This window comes from Crotalus tigris, unplaced genomic scaffold (genome assembly GCF_016545835.1).
Source record: "Crotalus tigris isolate CLP2741 ecotype Arizona unplaced genomic scaffold, ASM1654583v1 scf7180000024345.2110221, whole genome shotgun sequence".
Taxonomy (NCBI): domain Eukaryota; kingdom Metazoa; phylum Chordata; class Lepidosauria; order Squamata; family Viperidae; genus Crotalus; species Crotalus tigris.
In genome coordinates, this window is record NW_024100514.1 from 1,536,500 (window position 1) to 1,558,679 (window position 22,180).

Sequence of the window (22,180 nt, forward strand, 5' to 3'; positions counted from 1 at the left end):
AAGCTGGCAGCATTGTCTGAGGAATATATTAAAAGTGATTATTTTCATCCTGTGTGTGCTGTGACCCTCTTTGGAGGTTTTTGCTGATGAATAAGCTAATTAAAACACTTTCTCCCACATATAAATAGGACAGAGCAGCAGCACTGATGATATAATCTATGTTACCTTTGTCTGAGAATCTCTTTGATCTAAATTCAAGATTCACTTCAAACACATCAGTCCTAGGAGGGAAACAGAATCATGACTGTCTTCAAATTACACCATACACTGTTCCTTTTTTTTATGTGGTTTTTTTTTTAAGTCACTGGGGACAAACTGCAATATATTCTGAGGCAAAAGCAATCTTTTCGCCTCTAGTACATTAGGCAACTGTTTATTTTCATACTAGAGTTCTCTGACACTAACTCAGCCTAATTTGGCATAGCCAGGCAACATTTGGTTTACCAATGACAATTCCAGATCTTTTTTTTTGGAGTAATATGGTTAGTTGGCCCCATTTGGTAGACCAGACCAGGAAATTAGTTCCCCTAAAAGGCTAAAATTACTTTAGTTGAAATGGCTATAACAGAATAATAACAAGTCTGGTTGTGCTAGATATCCTCCCCCTTCTTATATGAAGAGAATTAGGGAGTATCTATCAGAGCTGCTTCCAAATGTTATCCAGTTGTTTTGGACTTTAAAAGTGCTTCAGCCACTTCCGCCTAATTCTCAACCTTGACAATTTTAAGGCATGTGGACTTCAACTCAGCACTGCTGGCTGTGGAATTCTGGGAGTTGAAGTCCACATGCCTTAAAATTGTCAAGGTTGAGAAACACTGCTGCTAGTTGTATCTAATGGCAGGTTGTATCTCCAACATGGTCAATTTCCTTACTCTACTATCTGTGGTTAAGGTCATTCTCAGAGATTTGTGTATGCTAAATAAAACACTATAGGGAACTTGCAGCTATATAGGCTGGCTAGTTTTTGCTGGAGTTCAAGCTTCATATTAAGGTTGAACTCACACTTGGTTAAGCATAATCCATAGGGGTAGGGTTCCCACAACCTACTAGGTTTAAAACCAGATAATACGTGAATTGAACACGTGTCTCTTCTATTTTTGGTCTATGATGGGATCATTATTTTACTAAAGTTTTAACAATGGCATCTTTAAAAAAAGGTTCTAGCCCTCTAATAATCACAGCGCACCTAGTATAATCCAATATATATGCATATTGGGACATACCATATCCCAAAGTTTATATTTATATAATGTTCACTAATGGTTAATAACCATGGTTTATTCAACTCAGTTTTCTGAATTTGTATATAACAATGAGCCTCTGAATGGACCACCTTTAAAAACAACTCTTAATGAAGGAGGAACAATAAATTGATGGACATCAGGTTTTCAATTAGGGGTCAAAAAATATTCTGTTTTTATAATTTCTAGTCCTGCCTGAGGCTTAAAGGCAGCTGGGTGACTTTGGGCCAGCTCTGAGAATGGCAAGCTACTTCTGAAAATTTTGCCAACATTAACTAGCCCAGGCATTTACCACGATTCAACACTGATTCAAAGGGAGCAAAATCCATCAATCAATCACAGGTTGAGTTCCCTGGTGTAGTGTAACAACATAATTGAAAAAACAACAGCAGTTTTTTGTTACAAAATGGCAATCTTATAGTTTCATCCCTGGCTGTTTCTTATCTAATGAGAGCAAAAAATCAGCATCCATAACTTATAACAGAAGAAAGAGTATACAAATATGGAATGCAAAACAAGGTAGAATTTTTAATAAGTACTATTGGGGAGTGGGAGGTCTTTCAAATGTAACACAACAAATGAACTATTTTGCTGAAAAGCATCAGCTTTCTATATAAGTTTGGAATGAAGACAGATCATAAACAGAATATAAGGAACCACTATACTGGTTTCTGCAGACTGCTCAGAACACAATAATATCCAGAGGATTACCATTTATCTGGCCAATTGAGTGATCTTTCTTCTCAGCTGCTGTGTAGATCAGCTGGTCTGTTTACATTGCAAAGACAGAAATTTCCATAGCCTGCCATACAGGATAAGAAAGTTCCATTGGATAAAACTGCACTTGCTATGAAGAGAAGTAGATTCTACAACTTGATATACCTACAAGTTCTCACAGTATTTTACAGGTTGTCAATTCTATCATTCTTAAAACCAACCAAAAGAAAATAACATTTGCTTATAGATGTCGTGGCATTTCCCAAGGTCTCTCTTTAAAGTGATGCAACACAAATGTATAGAACTTTCAACATCCCCAGTCAACCAAGGTATCAACTTGGAAAAGTCTGTCTTGTAGGATCAACCATAGTGAGTAGACAAGACCCTTGACCCCTTCACAGCCAGCAGTCTGGACAGTCTTCTACCATAGTTAGAGTTCATAGCCCGCTTGATGCCCTTACAATCACCACTCAAGGCTAAAGAGATTTTGAGAACTGAAACACACGTGGTAAGAGCACTAAGTTAGTCATCCCCACTACTGTTGATTGTTCTTTATGGCTAATTAGCTAAATCTCCTTAGGCAACAGAACATCTACTTGAGGGAATAGCCCTAAGCACTATAGAAATGACTTCTTCACTGACTTATCATTTTGAGACACGTTTGAGACAAGATGTTTCATCACCTTAATCTCTTCTTCATTGTACCTGTTTGATTCTGGGGTTTCCCCATTGGCTAGAGTGCAATGGAACTGAGAAAATTAGCATTGGGCAGGAGAAAATAAAAAGGCAGTTCCCTTCTTCCTTGGACTCTTTTTAAGGTCCTGAAACAGCTTCTTGATCAAGGATGCTTATAAAGGAGGAGTACATGCTCTTAAGTATCTCTCCCACCCCCCCCATAAACCAGACTAGAAACAGGACTAGATGAACGAATTCTACTTTATTGTAAGGCTACGTTAAAGAATCTTGCAAGTCTGAAGGTACAAACTCCCTGCCGTCACTTTTAACTGGCTGATCAATTAGGTAGGGCAGGTTCTTCCTAAATTTCTTCCTCTGATTATTAAGCTCTCTCTCTTGTCTGGTTGTTTCTTATGTAGCATCTTTTTCCTTCATCCCCAAGGTCGTCCACACATTCCATTATACTAGGTCAGTGTTTCCCAAACTTGACAATTTTAAGGCATGTGGACTTCAACTCCCAGACTTCCACAGCCAGCTGTGGAATTCTGGGAGTTGAAGTCCTCATGCCTTAAAATTGTCAAGTTTGGGAAACACTGTACTAGGTCAATTCAGAAAGGAGAACTCTGGGCTGTCATCACATTATTATAGCAAAAATATTATTTCAGTTATGTATCAATCTGTTATGTATTAATTTGTATCTCAGTATATGTATTGTCCAGGTTTTTATTGTCTAGTTTTTGTGAAACAATCTGGAGAATTTCTCCAGATCAATCCCAAAGGGAGGACAACAGTGAGAGAAATCCAATCTTCACAGTGGAATCTCTTAAAGCCACACACCCACCTTATTTGCCATGTAATAAATACAACCAAGGAAGTTAAAAACAAAAGAAACAAACAAAAAAAAACCCTCTAACATTAGCCTTCCAGTTTTTTTCAGAAAGTGACTTCAGCCAGAGAACAGAAAGGCTTAACTTGGGTTGGTCTCCATTAATGGTGAAAAGATATTGCAAGTTCCTCATTTCAAAATTTCAGAATTTTGACTTGGGAGATTCCATGTGTATTGGCTCTTATCCAAGACATGTTTGTACTGGGTTTCCCAAAATAATGCTTGAATCACGATGCCGTATCAAACCAGCTTTCTCGATGCAGCACCGCTTGAGGTTCTGCTCTGCATTCCACCATTTCCAACCAGTTAATTTTTGCCTGACAGTGAGTCTCATCATGGTCCAACATCAGCTAACATGGAGTTAGCCTCTGTTGCTGAATTACTGAAAGGTCCATTCTTCATCACTGGTGTTCCTAGGATCCAAGGTATAACCAAACAGGAGAATTTGTGGGAACGACTTGCAAAATGTAGTTAGCTCTGCAAAAGTAAGACGATTCCTGATTGTTTTCCCCTTACAAAGTGCTCTAGCATGGTGGCAGTGAGGAAGATCCATCTAGCCCTAGAATTTCCACAAGTCCCCCAACAAGAGAGAGAATAATCGAACAGGAGGCAGCAAATAGTATCCTTTTTTAAAAAAAAAAAAACCCAAGCGTTAAAAAAAGCACACAAACCTCTTTTTATGGGAGGATGAATGCTTCCCCCACACACACACACACAAAATTCCAGAGCTTGGAAAGTGTTATAAGAAAATTTTCATCTGATACTTATTCATTCTGGGTTTTTTTGTTTTAGCCTATCAAAGACGGGAGGACAATACATCCACAGCAATGCTCTCCCTCCATAAACCCCTTTTTCTACCATCAAATTTCATGCTGAGGATTGATACAGCAGTGCTGCTGTGCTGACATGCAGGGGAACTGCAGACAAGCTCATCAATCAACCTGGAGGAATCAATCCAGCTGCCGGCTTGAGCTGGTGCCCAGAGCAACAAAGCAATCTTGCAGGAGAGCTTCTGCAGGACCCCCTGCAGGCAAACTTGATGCCTCCCCCCCAGCTGTTTTGATCTAGGGCTCTCAAGCAGAATGGCCCTGAGTGGAAGGAAACAAAGAGTAATGTAACAAAAATTCAATGCTGGGCAGCGAAAAGGAACTCGGCCCAATGTCAACTTGAGATATTGCGTGGAGGGTTTGGGTTTGAACCAGAATGTTTTATGAACTGAGACATTGACAGTAATAAAATATGGTTCATAGCTTCATGAGTCATATAGCACCATTTATGGTTTGTTAGCTCATAGTTAAACTATGGTTTAGCACCTTATAGGAAGTTCCACAGCTTTCTTTCCCTTTCTAAATACAATTTCAGTGCTCAATGCTGAGCCTTGGATTTTGGACAGGTGAAGAGTCTGGTTATATGCAAGATTCATGGTTACCGCTTCTTCTAAAGGTGCTAGTACCAAATAAAAATCAATGGGTCACAAGCAGGGAACAATTTTCTCTGTGGTGGCATTCCACCTATAGGTGGCAATTTTTTTTTAGGTGGCATTTTTTTTTACAGCTCTAGAACCTTAAATAATTCAATTCTGAATTTGAACTGGGTCTAATCTATGCTGCTGATTGTGACATATCATGAGTACAGGTAGTCTTCGCCTTACGACCACAACTGAGCCTAAAGTTTCTGTTGTCAAGCAAGTCTGTTGTTAAGTGAGTTTTGTCCCGTTTTACAGCACAGTTGTTAAGCAAATCACAGCAGTTGTTAAGTTAGTAACACGGTCAAGTGAATCTGGCTTCCCCACTGACTTTGCTTGTCAGAGGTGGCAAAGGGTGATCGCGTCACACTGCAGCTGTCATAAATATGAATCAGTTGCCAAGCACCTGAATTTTGATCACATCACCATGGGGTGCTGTAATGGTCATAAGTATGAAAAATGGTCACAAGTCACTTTTTTAGTGCCATTGTAACTTCAAACCATCATTAAATCAATGGTTGTTAAGTCGAGGACTGCCTGTATCAAGAAAGGTGACAGGAAGATACAACATGCTCAAGATGGCAGAGAGAAGATTTCTTTGTACAAAAATTGATCCCAGCATGGCCTGGAACAAAAATTAAATATTTGCTACCACCAGGATCAGCGGCTCACGTGGCAATAGGAACCCCTCTGTGAAGCTCAAGCTAGGCAAAGAAAGTGTTAACTTTTTCTACCCAAAGGCCTCCTGTGCTGGCTGTTTTCATAAAACAGGATCCCCTTATGTGGCAGTCTCTCATCTTGATCCATTCTCTCCGTGAAACCTGCTGGCTCAGGAGAGTTAATTTAAAATGTTTCTTAAAGTGCATGTCCGGGCCCTTCTCTATAAATAAGGAACACGGGTAGGTCTCCAGACAGAAAAGAATTCTAGTGAGGATAATAGCTGATGAAATCTACTCTTCTCCCCCAGACTGCCAATGGTTCAAGAATCCTATTAAGTTTTGCATCTCGAACAACAAACCTATTCTAGGTAAGAATGAGGAATTAGAAACAGCTCTTATTTCAGCAGTAAGAATCTGCATTAACAAAACTAAGAAATTACACCCAGCCCACCAGGACAGGAAGGCAGGGCATGTTAGAGGTCCAATCAATTAGGGATTGTTACCCGGTGGGACCACGAAAAAGGGCCTTCTCACTGGTAGCCCCTTCTTTATGGAATATTATTCCCCAAAAGGTATGGGTGGTCCCCACCCTGCTGCTTTTCCAAAAAGCCCTAAAAGTGTGATTTTGTCAGCAGGCCTGGGGACCCTGAACAGAAGATGGAGCTGATCAAATGGCTGATTTTATTGTGCTGTTGCTGCCATGGGGGTGGGGTTGGATGGGTTTTGCTATATGGTGGATTTTTTAAAATCTTGTAACTCACACCTGTGTGAGTTGGACAGCTGTCTAAATTTGTTTACTAAATAAATAAAATTATTGCAGCAAAGTTAATGAAGACATCTTGACAAAGCTTACAACACACCACCATCTGAAATACAAGAGGGGAAACCACTAAGTCAGGCATAAGCAAGTCTGTGTTTCTTGAGAACAGATCAAAGCAGTTGGGAATATCAGGTTTCTTACTCCAATATTATGGATTCTAGGCAACTGCAAAACCTGCCCAGAATAATAGCTTACAGGAAGAGTTGCTGTGATGTATTCATGCAGCAAGAACTATTCGGCAGACATGATATGGGGCAAGGCTCCCGGGTCTTTAGAGGAAAATGCTAAGTTTCCAATACTCCTCAGTGTTACGATGGAAGAAATATCAACTCCTCACATTCTCCCATAAAATATCTGAAGAACTAAATATGGCAATGCCGAAGTTGGCATCACACTGAAAAGAGAAAGCTAGATAATAAATTGGCTCATGTTCCTAAAGTGGTGGATTCTTTAGCATCAAGTGATCTAATACAGTTAATAAATCTCTTCTCTTTAGAGAGGAACCCTAAAAAAGATCTCCAGCCAGCAAACAAGTTGGTAATTTTTGACAACTAAAAGAATTCTAAAGAGTTTAAAAAGTACAAATCCAAAATTCCTGAACAAAGGGGGTCTCAGTTAAATAGAAAGCTAAGTGAAGGAGAGCCATCAACACTTCTGGGACTACCACACCCTTAGAGGTAGATAGATATCTTAGACCGGCATGATACACGGCTGGTTCAGGAATTCTGGGAGTTGAAGGCCATAGCTGCCCATCCCTGCCTTAGCTCCAAAATGCTACATTCACAGGAATTGCATAGGGAACGAGGAAAGAAGCCCAGAAATCACCAGACCCCTGTTCGAGGACTCAGCCCTTCTTCTTGGCTTCTTCCAGGGGGCAGGGGGTAATGTCCCTGCAGCAGCAGAAAAATATAGAGAAGCCAAGATGCAGTCCTCAAGGCTTCTAGGCCCAATCAGGCCTCTCAATCCTCTTCCACGGGGACACAGACCCGATGCCAAGCATTGTTGAGTACTCCCAAAATGTTCCAGAGTGGTTTCACACGCTCAGGTTGCACATTGTAGCTGGTGTCCACAGCCTTGCAGACGATGTTCAACTCCTTGGTTCCCGCAGGCACAAAAGCATCCAGCTGCCAAAGCTTCCAAGCCCAAGCTTGCCCAAGCAGCTGCTCTTCACCAGTTAGTGTTGCTTCTTTCCAGTTTTTCCCACCGTCCAGGGAGACATCTACACGGATCACCCTCTGCCCCCCACCACTCCAGGCATAGCCCTTCACTGTGAGCTCTCCAGGAGAGACAGACATCTTAGAAGATGGCTCAGTGATGGCAGACTGGATGGGCATCTCTTGAATGGAAGGTGCCTTGGAGAAATCCACTGTCTCCCAGGTTACGGACGAAGAGAATCCTTTGTAATCCTTTTGCTGCCAGTGGCTCTTGCTTTCCTCTGGCCCCACTGTAATCCGAGCCAGCCATTTTACACTACGAGCCCCCACCACTCCTGGCACAATAACTCTCAGAGGGAACCCATGATCTCGAGGCAGCTCCTCCCCATTCATCTCATATGCCAAGAGAACATCCCCATCTGGACTCATAGCTTTCTGAAAAGGGATGGAGGCTCCGTATACAGTGCCACTATGATCCTTGTCCAGGCCCTCAAAGGAGACATGACCCTCATACCCTGGTTGATACCCAGCTTGCATTAGAACATCCCGAAGCCGGGCACCACCCCAACGGGCATTGCTAATAGCCCCAGTGCTCCACCCGAGTCGGTGGTATTCTGGATGGCGTTTATCTCTGCCCGGCGATTGCCAGCACACTGTATGGTAGCGGTAACCTCATATTTTGGAAAATTCTGTTTCAGATCTTGCAAAGAAAAGGACAGGGTCTGTCTAGAGGGACTCTGAATACACAGGCGGTAGGTTTCAGGGTCCACAAGCGGCACTGGGAGATGGTTGCGCTTGAAGAAGAGCTGGTTAGGGGTCAAAAAATATTCTGCCAGTAACTCTGGAGGAGGTTCTGCATTGAAGGGCTTGAGGGTATTGACTCGGAGGGCAGGGTGGCGCGGAGGATCGTTGGCGTAAGGATCATCTGGGCTTGGCAGAGGAGGCTCTTCTGGGCTCAGTTCTCCTACTTTATATTCCCGAAGGATTTCTTGGACATGATCTTGTTTATGCATAGCATAGAGAGCCCAAAAGGGCTCCAAAGCCCCACCTGCTGCCAGAAGAATCTTACTTTTGCCCCCAGGGTGAAGCTCTAAGAAATCGGTGACATCAAAAACTTCACTGCCATAAGTCACCCACACCCTATTTGCTTCGTTATGATGGCGGGCCACCTCTTCTCGAGAAAAGCGAGGGAGTGAGGCGGCAGGTGTGGCCGTTGGGGACTCAACTGTGGCTGCCTGCGAGAAAATCAAAAAAGGCAATCAGGAAAGGAGCAGTACACGGGGATTTAGAGTTGGCACATTCCAACGACTCTCTGCCTACTCAGATTCCCCCGACCAAATTGCTCAGACTGAAGAAGCTGCTTGGATGGACAGCTAAACGTAGTCCAGCTGCCATGACTCTACTTCCAGATAATTCTATCTGGATGACTCAGAATCTTCACTGACAGTACCCAGAGATATTTCTCTCAGCTCAAAAGCCCTACCAGACATGATCTGAAATGTCCAGGCCATACTCCAAAAATAGGGGATGCCAGGGCCTATATGGGGGTGCAATTTCACGAGTTTTAAGCAGTAAAATAGCTGTCTCCGGCATCTGCCTCAAGGTAAAAAAAAGGCGGGAGAGAGGCAAATATTTGCAGCCTCAAGCCTTCCACGTTTCATTCCATTCCTGGGTGACATGCTGTGCCATCTTTCACTCCCTCACCTGCCAATGGCGGTTTCCATAAGCCAAGATGCTGCACACACCCAGGCCTGCCCCTGCCGCTACCATGAGCCTGCGCCTCCTGCTGCCAGCACTGTTCCAAGTGCTGTGGGCACAGAAGGGGTGCCGCACCCAATAAGTGGGAGGACAGTTTCTCCAAGTCATCTCTCTTAACCTGTAAGGGAAAAAAAAGGGCCAAAATACAGTACTTTAAGAAGACATGTACACCCAGAAACACCACACACAAGCTAAGCTTTCTTAATGAAAGATCAGTGATTATGTCGTAGTTTCCCAAACAAAGACAATATGATATCTATTATCTTAAGAGATCTCTAAAAAGAGAGGGAGGAAAAGAGACATATTTTGGAAAATAACCTAATAAGAAGCTAGAATCTGTATCTCTGAACATTAGGGACAAGGAACATGGATCAGCTGTTCAGCTGAACTGCTACCCAGTTTGCACAGTTTCTGGAACTAAATGATTGTGACCCACAAAAGCAGTGGGCCAAACCAGACGGATGCTTGCTTGATCCCTTCTAGCAGGATTGCTCTATGTTCTAAAGAGCTTCAGGTTACCCCGGCAGAATTTTCATCAGCCTGCCAAAGCTATTTTACCCCTCGGTTCTTCATGGATGGTAATGACAAATGGTTTTCAAACTGGGTGTCAAGGTTGACTCGCAAAACACCTCTTTCTGCTGGCAGCTTGAGAAAGAAACACGGGAGGGGGGAGGGATATGATTGGAATGTGTGGGAAGGTGGGAGAGAAAAAAAGGAATTCACCTGAGCTGTTTTCAGCTGTAGAAAAATCTTACAACCCCAAGGTCGTGAGCTGAAGACTTTCGAAAGGTGTAGACTGTTTTCCCAAAATAAAATGCTTGACCTGGATTGGTGGACAATGGACGTTGGGCAGCTTGGGGGAAGGAAAAGGGGGTTTTATTATATTGCACTTCGCGCTCAAACCTCAGAACTAGCTTTTTTTTTTTCTCTGTGCCTGTATGGATCTATCAGTAAAGTTTTACTCTTGATAATAAAAAAATGTCCCAGGAGTTTCTTTTGCTGTGCATGCCGACGGGACGATTGGCACTAGGTTTTGCTCACCATGGTTGAGTCCTTTCTGATCCTAGAAAGCACATACTCTATTCTGCAAGCAGCAATTTAAGAAAAGGTGTCCCAGTGTCATTTAAATGTGCTGGGTCACAACTGTGACCTTTTTGAATGTGCTGAATTATGCTCCACACGTACAAAGCCTGTGTTGCAACACAGAAAGGCAACGGCAAAGGAAACTGTAGAAATCCATTACTGGAAGGAAGAGGGGGAGAAAGTATTAAAGGAGGCTGCCAGGAAGCAAAGGGAATTCTTTTCTGGTCTCCAAGCAACAAAACCTAAGAAACCCCCTAGCCTACTTTCCAATAAATTTTCTTAAACAGAAGGGCAGTTTCCTATTTTCCGAGAGAAAAGTGTGAACATGCAACCTAGAGGGCAGTTTGCCGGATCTCTAACGCAAGAGTTTGTCCTTGGCTAGTCTTCTCTTGGCTCGGCAGAATTCGGCTTTGTTTTTGAGAGCAGCCTGCGTTCACATGTAGCAAGCTTCTGAAACTTTCAAAATAAAGTCAACAGGAAAGCACGTTCTGGATTATTATTCGAAAAAGGAAAAATATTTCCCTAAAAGCAGAGGCAAGCAAACTTTTCAGATGAATTGTTCCTTTTCTTAAAACAAAAACCAAAACCATTTGGGCCTTTAAAGCCAGAATGAATTTGGTCTCCAGGACTGTAATATAACCAGAGCACATGGATCAAATTTTTTGGGAAGTTTAATATGCCACTGCAAGCTCTGTTTTAGTACGCACAAATTCCATCAATACACCATCAATTTTTTTAAAAAAAAATGAAACTCTTGTCTGCTACACTTAGATTGCTCGTTTTTTGTAGAAGAGCCTAAACTTCTGAACATGACCTTGCAATCAAAAGTAACAGGAGTCAGATATCTGCTTTCCAGGAATCTCAAACATTACTGATTAACTTTTGCCTCCACTCAAGGTGAAATTGAATGAGTAATAAAAAGGGTCTTTAAGGTTGTATCCTTGGCCTGGAACTGTAAAGGCAGAAGCCCTGCTAAAAGGGAAAGGAAGCATTTATAGATAAGATTAGAGGCCTATATATATCAGGGCAAGGAGCCAAGGCAAACAGACTGAAATGTTATTAATTAGGTAAGTTGGGTTAAAGTGTCTGGCTTCGTTTTTATTAAATTGTAAAACTTTTATTAATAATCTGTAACACTATTTGAAAGGGAAAAAATGGTAGGATGCACTTGGGACAAGTCTGAAACAGGAAGAAGTTGATAGACTAAGACAGTGGTAGCGAACCTATGGCATGCGTGCCAGAGGCGGCACTCAGAGCCCTCTCTGTGGGCACGCGTACCATCACCCCAGCCCCGCCTCCCCCTGTGGCCCCCTCCTCACCAGCAGCCCCCCTAGAGGGGAGTCTCCCCCGGGCGTGGCCTGCACAGAGCAGCACAGCCAAAGACATGGCAGCTGGACAGCAGGGACAAGACTCCGCCCTCGCACCCCATAGTGTGCAGATGATGCTGCAGGTTGTGGGCAGAGGCCATGGCTGCCATGGTGCTGCAGGGCTGCCTGGGTGATCTGCAGCGGGCCATGGAGGTGGTGCATGGCCCTATGGGTGGGCGGGGCAGGCAGGGGCAGAGCAGGCAGGGCGGGAGGCAGAGCGGGGGGGGGTGGTTTTTGGGCACTCGGTCTCTAAAAGGTTTGCTATCACTGGACTAAGCAAAGCTCTTGCAAGACTTCTGTTATTTAATCAACAGATTTAATCTTGCCTGAGATTAGAATTTGGGTAGTTTAAACTTTTTTTAACAGTATCAACAGTCTAAAATGAAGACCTTTGAACTTTACTGCCTTTTTAAAAATCCTATAAGATAATAGTAACATAGAAATAAGTTCACCGTTTAAAAATAAATCTAAAGGGAAATGGTCAACAATGATATTCCAATATCTTATGAGTGATCTTAATATAATGACATAATGAATAATGAGGTTACCTCATCATTCTTCTCCTTAGCTGAACCCAAAAGTTTTACCCTCCTAACTTCATCAAGACAGCGTTAATAAAAAGCATCTCTGATAGTAACTTCAATTATTGCCACCATTTCTGAGATTCCAGATGACAAAGTGTTCTGGACAGCAGCTTTTTGCATCCACTTTGACAGAATTATGGATAGCAGGAATTCTGAATTTGGATGTATTGTTCAGAATTAAAGTTTCTCTTCACTGAAAATATGCTTTCAAATGAGTAACTCTTTTTCCATACCAGTATGTTCTCTGAAGGGTACAGAAACCATTTCCGCTGGATCTGGACAGCAACATCTTCCCCAAACCTATATGCAAAAGAAAGAATCAGCGAAAGTTGTTACAAAATGAAAAAAAAAAATCCTAAAAATGCCTACTATAAGCACCTTTGAAAATCACATTCTTCTTTTTAACTTTACTGTTGGCAAATACACACATTGGCTCAGGCTTGGTAAGCTTTATAAGCCGAAATATGGTTGGAGATTAGCACAGAAAAGATTCAAATCTATTTCTAAACAGGTACTCTCAGAAAGCAGTTTGGAAAGCTAATTGTTACCAATAGGTGCCAAGATGACATATATGACCATTAGATAGTCACTTTACTAGTATGTTGTTTAATAAAAAATATATATAATCACTAAATTACAGGAAAGGGATGTTAGGTTTTTTTAACAGATACCCGTACTTTAGTTCCTGTAGTGTCGGACCAACAGGTTCAATCTGGCAGGATTGGCATGCATCAGTTTCCATCAATTAAGCAATGGCATCTACTGAATATACAAGTGTATTTACTCTGCTGTGCCTGCCCTCCTTTGGAATGGGGTTGCCCGGAATTCAAATAACATCCACCCTACTGGGATTTTGAAAGGCCTTAAAGTCCTGGCTCTTTGTCCAGGCCTTTGAAGAATACAGCTGATACCCCTTTCTTCCTTTCTGTTTCTCTCTACCACTGTTGTCCCTTTGTCTTGTGTTGTTAATAGGTTTTCTTTATTGTTCTTTGCTTTTTTAAATATTTTAACAAATATTTGTTAAACCGCCCAGAGCTACTGGAAGTTGGGCGGGTACATAAATGTAATAAAATTATCATGCAATTCATGAGCAATCCCAATCAAGAGCAATCTTAATTTTTGGCAAAATTATGCAGCTCCTCCTTTTTCTCAATTTGTTTTAATAGTAGGAAACTTAAAAAGTAGTTTGTTAAGTTTGCATATTTGTTGCAACACTACAGTTTCTATAAAAGCTGTAACCTTTTGTATACAGGCAGGCAGGTTTGAGAATAAGATTCAGTGAAGCTGGTTTTCCTCTGGTTTTGACTAAGCAAAACTTAGTATTTAGCTTAAATACTTATTGTTAAAAAAAAATGCTTGGATATAACCCAGAGATCATATCACAGTGTAAGTTTTTTAAAACAGCCCGAACAGACATTCAGCTGCAGTTTCTGCCAGCCCACACTGGAAAAAAAGACACCAACAGCTGTTGAAGGATAAGATAAGAGTATTACTTGCTCCAGCAGATGGAAAACTGGGGGAATTGAAAGTAGAGTAGAAGATCTAGATAGGCAGATCGCCAAATAATAACTGAGGAGCTCTATTTTAATTGTGCAACATGGTCTAGTTCTAATTATAAAGTATTATCTTATTTATTTATTCAATTTATCTCAGATAGGTGACTATGGCTAATGAACCATCACAGAAACAGTTAACCAGTTAAAACACAATATAAAAAGAAAAAAATAAATTAAATTAAAATTAAATACAAACAGAAACAAAGAGATATTATAATCCAAAGGTGCCAATAAAACCAGCTAATAACTCACTCCAAACTGTCGGATCACGTCACCCAGCGACCTCATGAAGAAATTAAATGAGAGGAGAGGTCCTAAGTCACTTTTATCAGTGCATTGTAACTTTGAACGGTCACTAAATGAATGATTGTAAGTTGAGGACTACCTGCAACCATTGCCCAGGTTCAATCACACATCTTCTCCCAGGTAGCCTTGACTATCCAGGAGAGGCCCCAATCTAACACAGAGGTGGCCGAACTGATAGCAGCAAGAACCCTGTCCTCTTCCTCAAGTCGACAGGCTTGAACTCCTCCCAGATAACTCCTCCCAGATAACCCATCCCCCTAACCTCCACTGGCCCTATACCACAGGCCAGCAACATGAGGCTCCGGGGCCGCATGCGGCTCTTTGAGCCTTCCCCTGTGGCTCCCAGCCTCCTCTGCCATTTGCAGACAGAGACAGAGAGAGGCACTTGCGTTTCCCTGCTTCTCTGTCTCTGTCTTTGTGTTTATGTGTGTGTTTGTGTGTGTGTGTGTGTGTGTGTGTGTGTGTGTGTGTGTGTGTGTAAAAGAGAATGGACTCACTGTGTTCTCCGACAAGCTGAAAATCTTTTAGGGCGGAGCTCCTCCCTTTGCTGCATCTCTGAGGAAGCAGGAAGGGCAGGAGAGAGCTAGCTAGCTCAGCTATGCTGACTCAGGAATTCTGGGAATTGAAGTCCATGAGTCATAAAAGAGCCGAGGTTGCCTACCTCTGAGCTTGTTGGAGAACAGCTTGAAGCCAGCTTGCCAGGTGAGCAGAAGATCGGAGGGGGGGGGGAGAAAGAGAGAGAAAGAGAGAGAGGGAAGGAGAGAGAGGGGGGGGAAGAGAGAGAGAAAGAGAGTGGGGGAAGAGGACTGGCAGACCAAGGGCAGAAAGAAAGAGAGGGAGAGAGAGGGAGGGAGAGAGAGACCCTTTTGATATCTAAAATGAAGATAACACTGCATATATCCTTTTTTACCTTTATGAGATGATATATGTTTGTGTTTGTGTGTGTGTGTGTGTGTTTTCTGAGGTTTTCATGGGTGTTTGTATGTAGGTCTTTGGTTATTCGGGTTTTCTCCCGCGTCAAATTGGAAGTGTCTTGGCGACGTTTCGACGAAGTCTCATTCGTCATCTTCAGGCTGGTGTTTTCGGCTTCGTGCTTCTAGGAGCAATGTGTGATCGTAGCTGTTTCCTCCTTTTAACTGCCAGTGGGGGTATGAACTGATTGGGTGAGAGCTTGGCTGTGTTCTGATTGGGTGATACCTCCCAACTTTCAGCCATTTGGAAACCCGCCCTTATTGATAAACGAGTCCCTAACACAAAGAATGACACCAGACCCACACTCACAAAAACCACACAGGATGTCACCACCACACATCCACGCAAAAAGCAAACCCAAACCCACACCGATGATGAGGCACGACCACAAACCAGAAGCCAGACCACAGCTGCATCATTAGCCACTCTAAACCCCTCCAATCCATACATGAAGCAAACTGACACCCACCATGAAGATGAGGCACGACCACAAACGCAAAGCCAAACAATAGCAATGCAGCTCACCATCTCACATCCCCCTGCAACTCAGACTAACCTGAGCACAACAAAGCCCCTATCCAAACAGAACACTCCCCATCCAATCAGAGCACAGCCAAGCTCCTAACCAATCAGAACACACCTCCATCCAATCAGAACAGTCAAGCTCTCACCCAATCAGTTCATACCCCTACTGGCAGTTAAAAGGTTTTGTGGCTTCTAGTGTTTTGTTTTTGGTGGGAAACGGGTCCAAGTGGCTCTTTGAGTGTTTTGGGTTGCCTACCCCTGCCCTACACCAAGGCTGGAGTTCAATGGAGTGTGAATCCAAGCAACTTTATCTACTAGGTAATCAGTGTATTCCTCACAATGTCTCTGGAAATAAAACCTCAGAATGACTCCTTGCAAGGAGAGTCTTAGTTATAGGAAACAGGGCTGCTGTCGTGCTATCTGCAGAGGTGATAAGGGCAGAGAAATAATTGTTTTGCCATCCTTATTGCCACAGGGTAGGCACTAATTGCAGCTCTAGATCACGTTCAATCATCTTTGTTCTTTGTTGCTTGCCAGTGGCAATCTCGATGTCTCTTATCCCTCTTTAGCTCTTCCGTATACCAAGGAGAGTTCTGGGATCCATTGTGTATAGGCCATTCATGCGCAATCTGATCTGAAGCCATAGTTGCTCTCCCATTCCAGGTGGCTATTAAGGCTTAAGCTGGACCATTTCAATTGCCTCTGTTGCCTTTGCAATCACCACTCCTGAGCTTACTGGTTCCACACAGCCAAGTTACAAACATCTCCAGTTGCCACTGGTGTGTTTCTCTCCATTGCCACGCAGTCAAACACTGCTCAGTTCACTACAGCTGGTCCGTGTACTGAAGCTGTTACACATATCCTGTGCATCCAGTAATCTGATCATCCAACTGCCAGTCCTGGGGACAATGGTCCTGTCAGCAGCAGACCAGACAAAGAGGCAAACCCCATAAACCCCAGCACCAAGTGCAATCCTGCCCCAAGCTGCAACACAGCCTATAAGAAAAACGAGTTGTGCGGGCTCAACAAGAAGTAATTTGGGCTCGATAGATGAACCCAAACCTATGGAAACTCCACCATATCTCAGTCCAACTTTTCAAGCTGGTTCTAGTCCAATCCATCAACATGCTAAAACTAGTTACTATTGGCAGCCACTCTGCAAAACACCTGGTCTCCGTACCATCTTAAAAACAAAAGGTAAACGGTATTTTGAAAGTAACTTCTCCAAACAAATATACAGTCATTAATCCCCAGACAGATGAGGAGTTATGAAAACTGTGTCCAATATATCCAGTCAGAAGTATGACTTAGGAACAAAAAAACCCTTGCCCCTATCCATCCAATGAGCTTGAAAAATTTCAAGTCCGGGATGAACTTTCTAACCATTGTTATTTCTGAACTGTTTGGTTGGACAAATAGGAATAGACTGCTTTTTTAATCAAATCTTTCAACTTTGAAGAGGTACCATAATTTTTCCTGGAACCACTGACAGTTTAAACAGCTTGACAGTCACAGAGAAAAGCAAGTGTTCCATTTTCAACTTTATCCCATATTGCAAACAAGAAAGCTCACTTTCAAAATTCCGAACATTCCTTGGATCTATTTTCTGATTTGCCTTTCATTCGTCATTCTTGTTCTTCTGTGAATAAGATCCATTTCTCCTAATGTGGCCAATTTAAGCTCAATTTAAATAAAAAGTACAGTTTTTGCTAAATGTCTATGGAGATTCTAAGTCATCTAGGTCAGTGCTTCTCAACCTGTGGGTCGGGACCCCATTTGGGGTCGAACAACCATTTCACGGGGGTCGCCAAACAACGCAGTCCGCCATTTTTTCCCCCTTTTCCTTTGCTGTGCTACTCCCTTTTATTCTATTGGCTTTTGAAAGCCAATAGAATAGAATCTCTTGAATAGAGTCTAATTCTATTGGCTTTCAAAAGCCAATAGGAATTGTCCAGGCTGTCTCTGCCCTGCTGAGCCCGACAAAAGTCCCATTCTGCAAACGGTGCTGCCCCAGTTGAGTAGTCCTCGACTTACGACCGGTTGAGTAGTCCTCGACTTACGACCGGTTGGGGGTCGCGGCATTAAAAAGGTTGAGAACCACTGATCTAGGTCATGGTTGCTCTAAAGGTGCTTTTTCAAAAGGGAACTGGACTTTGTTTTTTCTTGAAGAAGGAAAACTTCTTGGATTAAAAGTGAAATGTCTTCAAGGAAAAACAAAGACCAACTGCCTTTTGAAAAAGCACCTTTGGTACAGTTTTTGCTATTAGGTATCATCTGAATTATGGCGTGTAATATAATTTTTTTTGGCTCAGTAAATCAGCTGGATCCTATGTTACACACAGGGATGGCTACATTAGTTTATAATGCAAGGCATACGCTTATCATAGTTAATGTATATGATGGCCTTTGAACATATAATACACATTAATGGTAAAACATTGCTAAGAATGTCTGTTGTATTATGCACAAATATGGATATAATTATAAACAATTGCACTGAGTGATTTCATATATAAAGCTTCTTGAGTCATTGATGAAATTTTATGTTTTATTTAGGACTTTAATTGTTGTTGTTGTTAATTGCGAAGTCGTGTCTGACCCATCGTGACCCCATGGACAATGTTCCTCCAGGTCTTCCTATCCTAGGACTTTAATTAAAATATCCTTAACCAGAATATACCTGGCAATTAAGGGCTTACAGACATCATGACTCCAGGAAATAAATTTGCACCCCCTCCCTTGCTTCCCAAATACAGTATAGAAAGATAACCTCTCCCATACTGCTAATAAAAGCAATCTTTTCAAGGGTAGTTTTATGTAAACATATGGACTTTATGCCCCAGCGTAACTTCTGCAGCCTCCAGTGTTTCTCTAGAATAGGAGGAGCACACCTTCTGGAACAAAATGGGTATTTGCAAATGCCAAATACATTTATTTTTCACCTTAAAAGTCCCCGAACTCCCAAATAAAATAACTATTGCGCCATCCTCTTTTAGAATTCAGCCCTGGAGAGCATAGCTACCAGATCAGGGTAACTATAATCCAGACAGCCACTAACTGGTAGCCAAAATTGGATTCCCCCACCCCCATCTCTTTGCTACCATCTCAGAGTTCATTAGAGTTTCAAAACCAAATCTTTAGTAAGCAGCCAACTTAATATACCATTGCGAAGTATGTGGCCCTCAGGGTCAAGGAAGTTTACACAATGATGGATGCTTTACACCCATTTATATAATTATTGTGCACTGTTCTTCTATTCTGTTTTCATCTACTCAGGACAACAATTACACTTTAGCAGTTGCCCATTATTTTCATTGTGGAGGTTCAAATTGTGTGTCAGATTATGGGGGAAGAATTAGGATGAATAGGAATAGGCTAGCAAAAGTTCAGCTAAACTATGCAGATGAGACAAAATCCTTTCTTACAATAACTGTGTGGGTAGGTATGTCAAACTATCTTACAAATGATGTTGTCCATTTTGCTATCCATGGAAAATACTCAATAGTTGTGAAATAAAAAAAATACAAGTACGGTATATCCTAAATTTTACAGTATTTTCATCTAGACACACCCAGAATTCAGCTGTATTGAATACATATGAGCCATTTACCCAAGTATACGGTTTCTTTCAATCAGATATGATCCCGATGTTGAGATTAGAATTTTATCAGCCTTGATTAGATTAGTTGGGAATAATATTATTGTATCCCAGATTAAGACCCAATGTGGGGCACTGGTTATAGTATTGGACTATGACTAGGGACAGTCAGTCCATCATAAGCCTCAGGGAGATTGTGAGCCAGTCATTCACTCAGTGTCAAAGCTTTTGGCAACAATTAAAGGTCAGGCTACCGACAGTCCTTGACTTACAACCATTCATTTAGTGACCGCTCAATTGCAATGGCACTGAAAAAAGTGACTTAAAACCATTTTTCACACGACTGTTGTGGAATCCCCATGGTCACGTGATCAAAATTAAGATGCTTGGCAAATGGCATGTATTTATGACGGTTGCCATATCCCAGGGTGTCACGATCACCTTTTGCTACCTTCTCTCAAGCAAAAACAATGGAGAAACCAGATTTACTCAACAACCGTGTTAGTAACAACTGCAGTGATTCACTTAAGAAGTATGGCAAGAAAGATATAAAATAGGGCAAAACTCACTTAACAACTATCTTGCTTAGCAACAGAAATTTCAGGTTCAGTTGTGGTCCTGAGTGAAGGACTACCTATACTACCTAGGCCACTTTTAGTTCCTAAACAAAAGGTGGATGGGATGATGCCTTTAATAAAAAACTCAATCATGACTTTGGGCAGGCTGGAGACATCAGACCTGCCAAATCAACTGGGGAGTCGCCAAGTGGAAAGGTCACGCTGGATGCAGATCAAAGAACAACTAAAATATGCACAACCCATCAGCACAATTTCTGCAGGTTCCAGCAATGTTCTAGTGTGGGAGCAACCACACATTTTGGGGCTTTTCCCTTTTTTGCAACAGCGCTAGCATGACTCAAGAGCAAACTGTTGTTTAGAAATGATACACGTACTTATTTACCCTTTAACCCCCCCCCCCAAACTTTTAAATAAAACAGCTACAGCACTACCCGCTTTTGGGAATGCAGCCCCACTAATCTGGATCAAAGCCAACGACAGGCCTCGAGGAAAAAGGGGGAAAGGGGGCTTTCAGAGCTTAGTCCCAAAGCCAGCCCACTGCACAAGCAGGAGCCTGAAGGCCCACCCTACGGATCGAGCGGTCCTCGCGCTCCGGGGAAGAGCGGAGGACCCAAGGCCAGATCAAACACGTGTCACTTAGTCTGGCCGGACCGTGGACGCGGGTCTGAAAGATAACTTGCCCCAAACTCCACTCGAGAAATCCGCTGGTTCGAAACGTGGCAGGGATTCCGAGCCCGATTCCTTACCCCCCTCCTCCGCCGAAGGCAGAGCCGCCCACTCCTTTCTCGTCGGGCCGAATGCGGTACCTTCTCGAGACGTGCGCCCGCCAGTCAAGCCCGCCTGCGGTCCGAGGAAAGCGCGCTCTCGGGAGGCGGCGGCAATAACACGCCTTCGCCTCGGAGAAACCGCAAGGAGAGGACCAAGTCCCACGACCTCGTCCCGCAACGCTTGAGGCCAAAGAGGACGTCTTCGGAAAGCCGGGAAGGCTGCCGCTCCGAGCCTGGCGACGTACCGATGCCGATAACCGTCCCGGCTCCCTCCGGAATGAAGCTGAGCGGCAGCTCCCTCGCCGGTGCGCCTTCCAGGATGGAGGTCGTAGTGCGCAGGTACCACCAAATTGGCCCCGCCCACTCCGCCCCACTTGAGGGGTTGGGTCCGACCGGCCGATTTAGATCGAAGCACGCGGGGCGTCCGATGGGGTGGCTCAGTCTTTTACGAGCTCTCCCTTTGCTAGGAAGCTGGAGCACAAATCCCATGGTCCTCAGCCATCAGGGCCATTCGTGGGCTTGGAGAAGTGTGTCGCGTTTACCAATAGCTACTGTGTTTTTAAATATATAGCATAAAAAGTGAACTAAATACAGGTAGTCCTCGACTTACAGCAATTCATTTAGTAACTGTTACAAAGTTACAATGGCGCTGAGAAAAGCAATATATGACTGTTTTTCATACCTACAACCATTGCAGCATCCCCTTGGTCACATGATTAAAATTCTGATGCTTGTCAACAGACTCATATTTATGACAATTGCAGTGTCCCGAGGTCATGTGATCCCCTTTTCTGACCTGACAATAAAAGTCAATGGGGAAGCCAGATTCACTTAACAACCATGTTGCTAACATCTGCAATGATTCACTTAACAACTGTGGCAAGAAAGATGTAAAATCAGGCAAAACTCAACCAATATTGCACTTAGCAATGTAAATTTTGGGTTCAATTGTGTTCAAAGTCAGGGACTACCTCTATCATGTTTATTTATATCCTGTCTTTTTATTTTTATTAATTACTCAAGATGGAGAATATCCTGAATATTCCTTCCTCTTCATATTTTCCTCACAACCACTGCCCTGTGGTGTGAGTTGAGAGAGACTGGCATGAAGTCACACATCCAGCTTTCTTGCCTAAAGCAGGATTAACATTGCACATCTTTCAATTTTTTATAATTAACTATTGTAATGACATAAACAATAAAAACAGCAACTGTGAGAGGGATCTTGGAGTCCTAGTGCAGGGCTTTTCAACCAGTAGTACGGGTACCACCTGTGGTACATTGGCACCTGGCAGGTGGTACGCAACCATCCTAGAAAACTGGTAGCAGGGGAGGGGAATGAGCTGAACCGGTGGCAGCACCGCACAAACTTGAGAGAGAGATGGCTGGAGCTGCAGGGCTGCCAGGGCTCAACGGAAGCACCAGGATCAGTACCGCTTTCCAGATAATCGGTGCTTCGGGGCTGTCAG

At 42.9% G+C, this 22,180-nt stretch overlaps 1 protein-coding gene across 1 annotated transcript; it reads right to left on the minus strand.

Moving 5' to 3' along the window:
* Positions 1–1,744: 1,744 nt before the first annotated feature.
* Positions 1,745–21,337, minus strand: SUOX (sulfite oxidase). The gene is given in 5 exon segments (XM_039326799.1): positions 1,745–8,234; positions 8,237–8,852; positions 9,322–9,493; positions 12,643–12,709; positions 20,957–21,337. Coding segments are annotated over 5 exon segments (1,911 nt in total). The 5' UTR covers positions 21,201–21,337; the 3' UTR covers positions 1,745–7,422.
* Between the last annotated feature and the right edge of the window lie 843 nt (positions 21,338–22,180).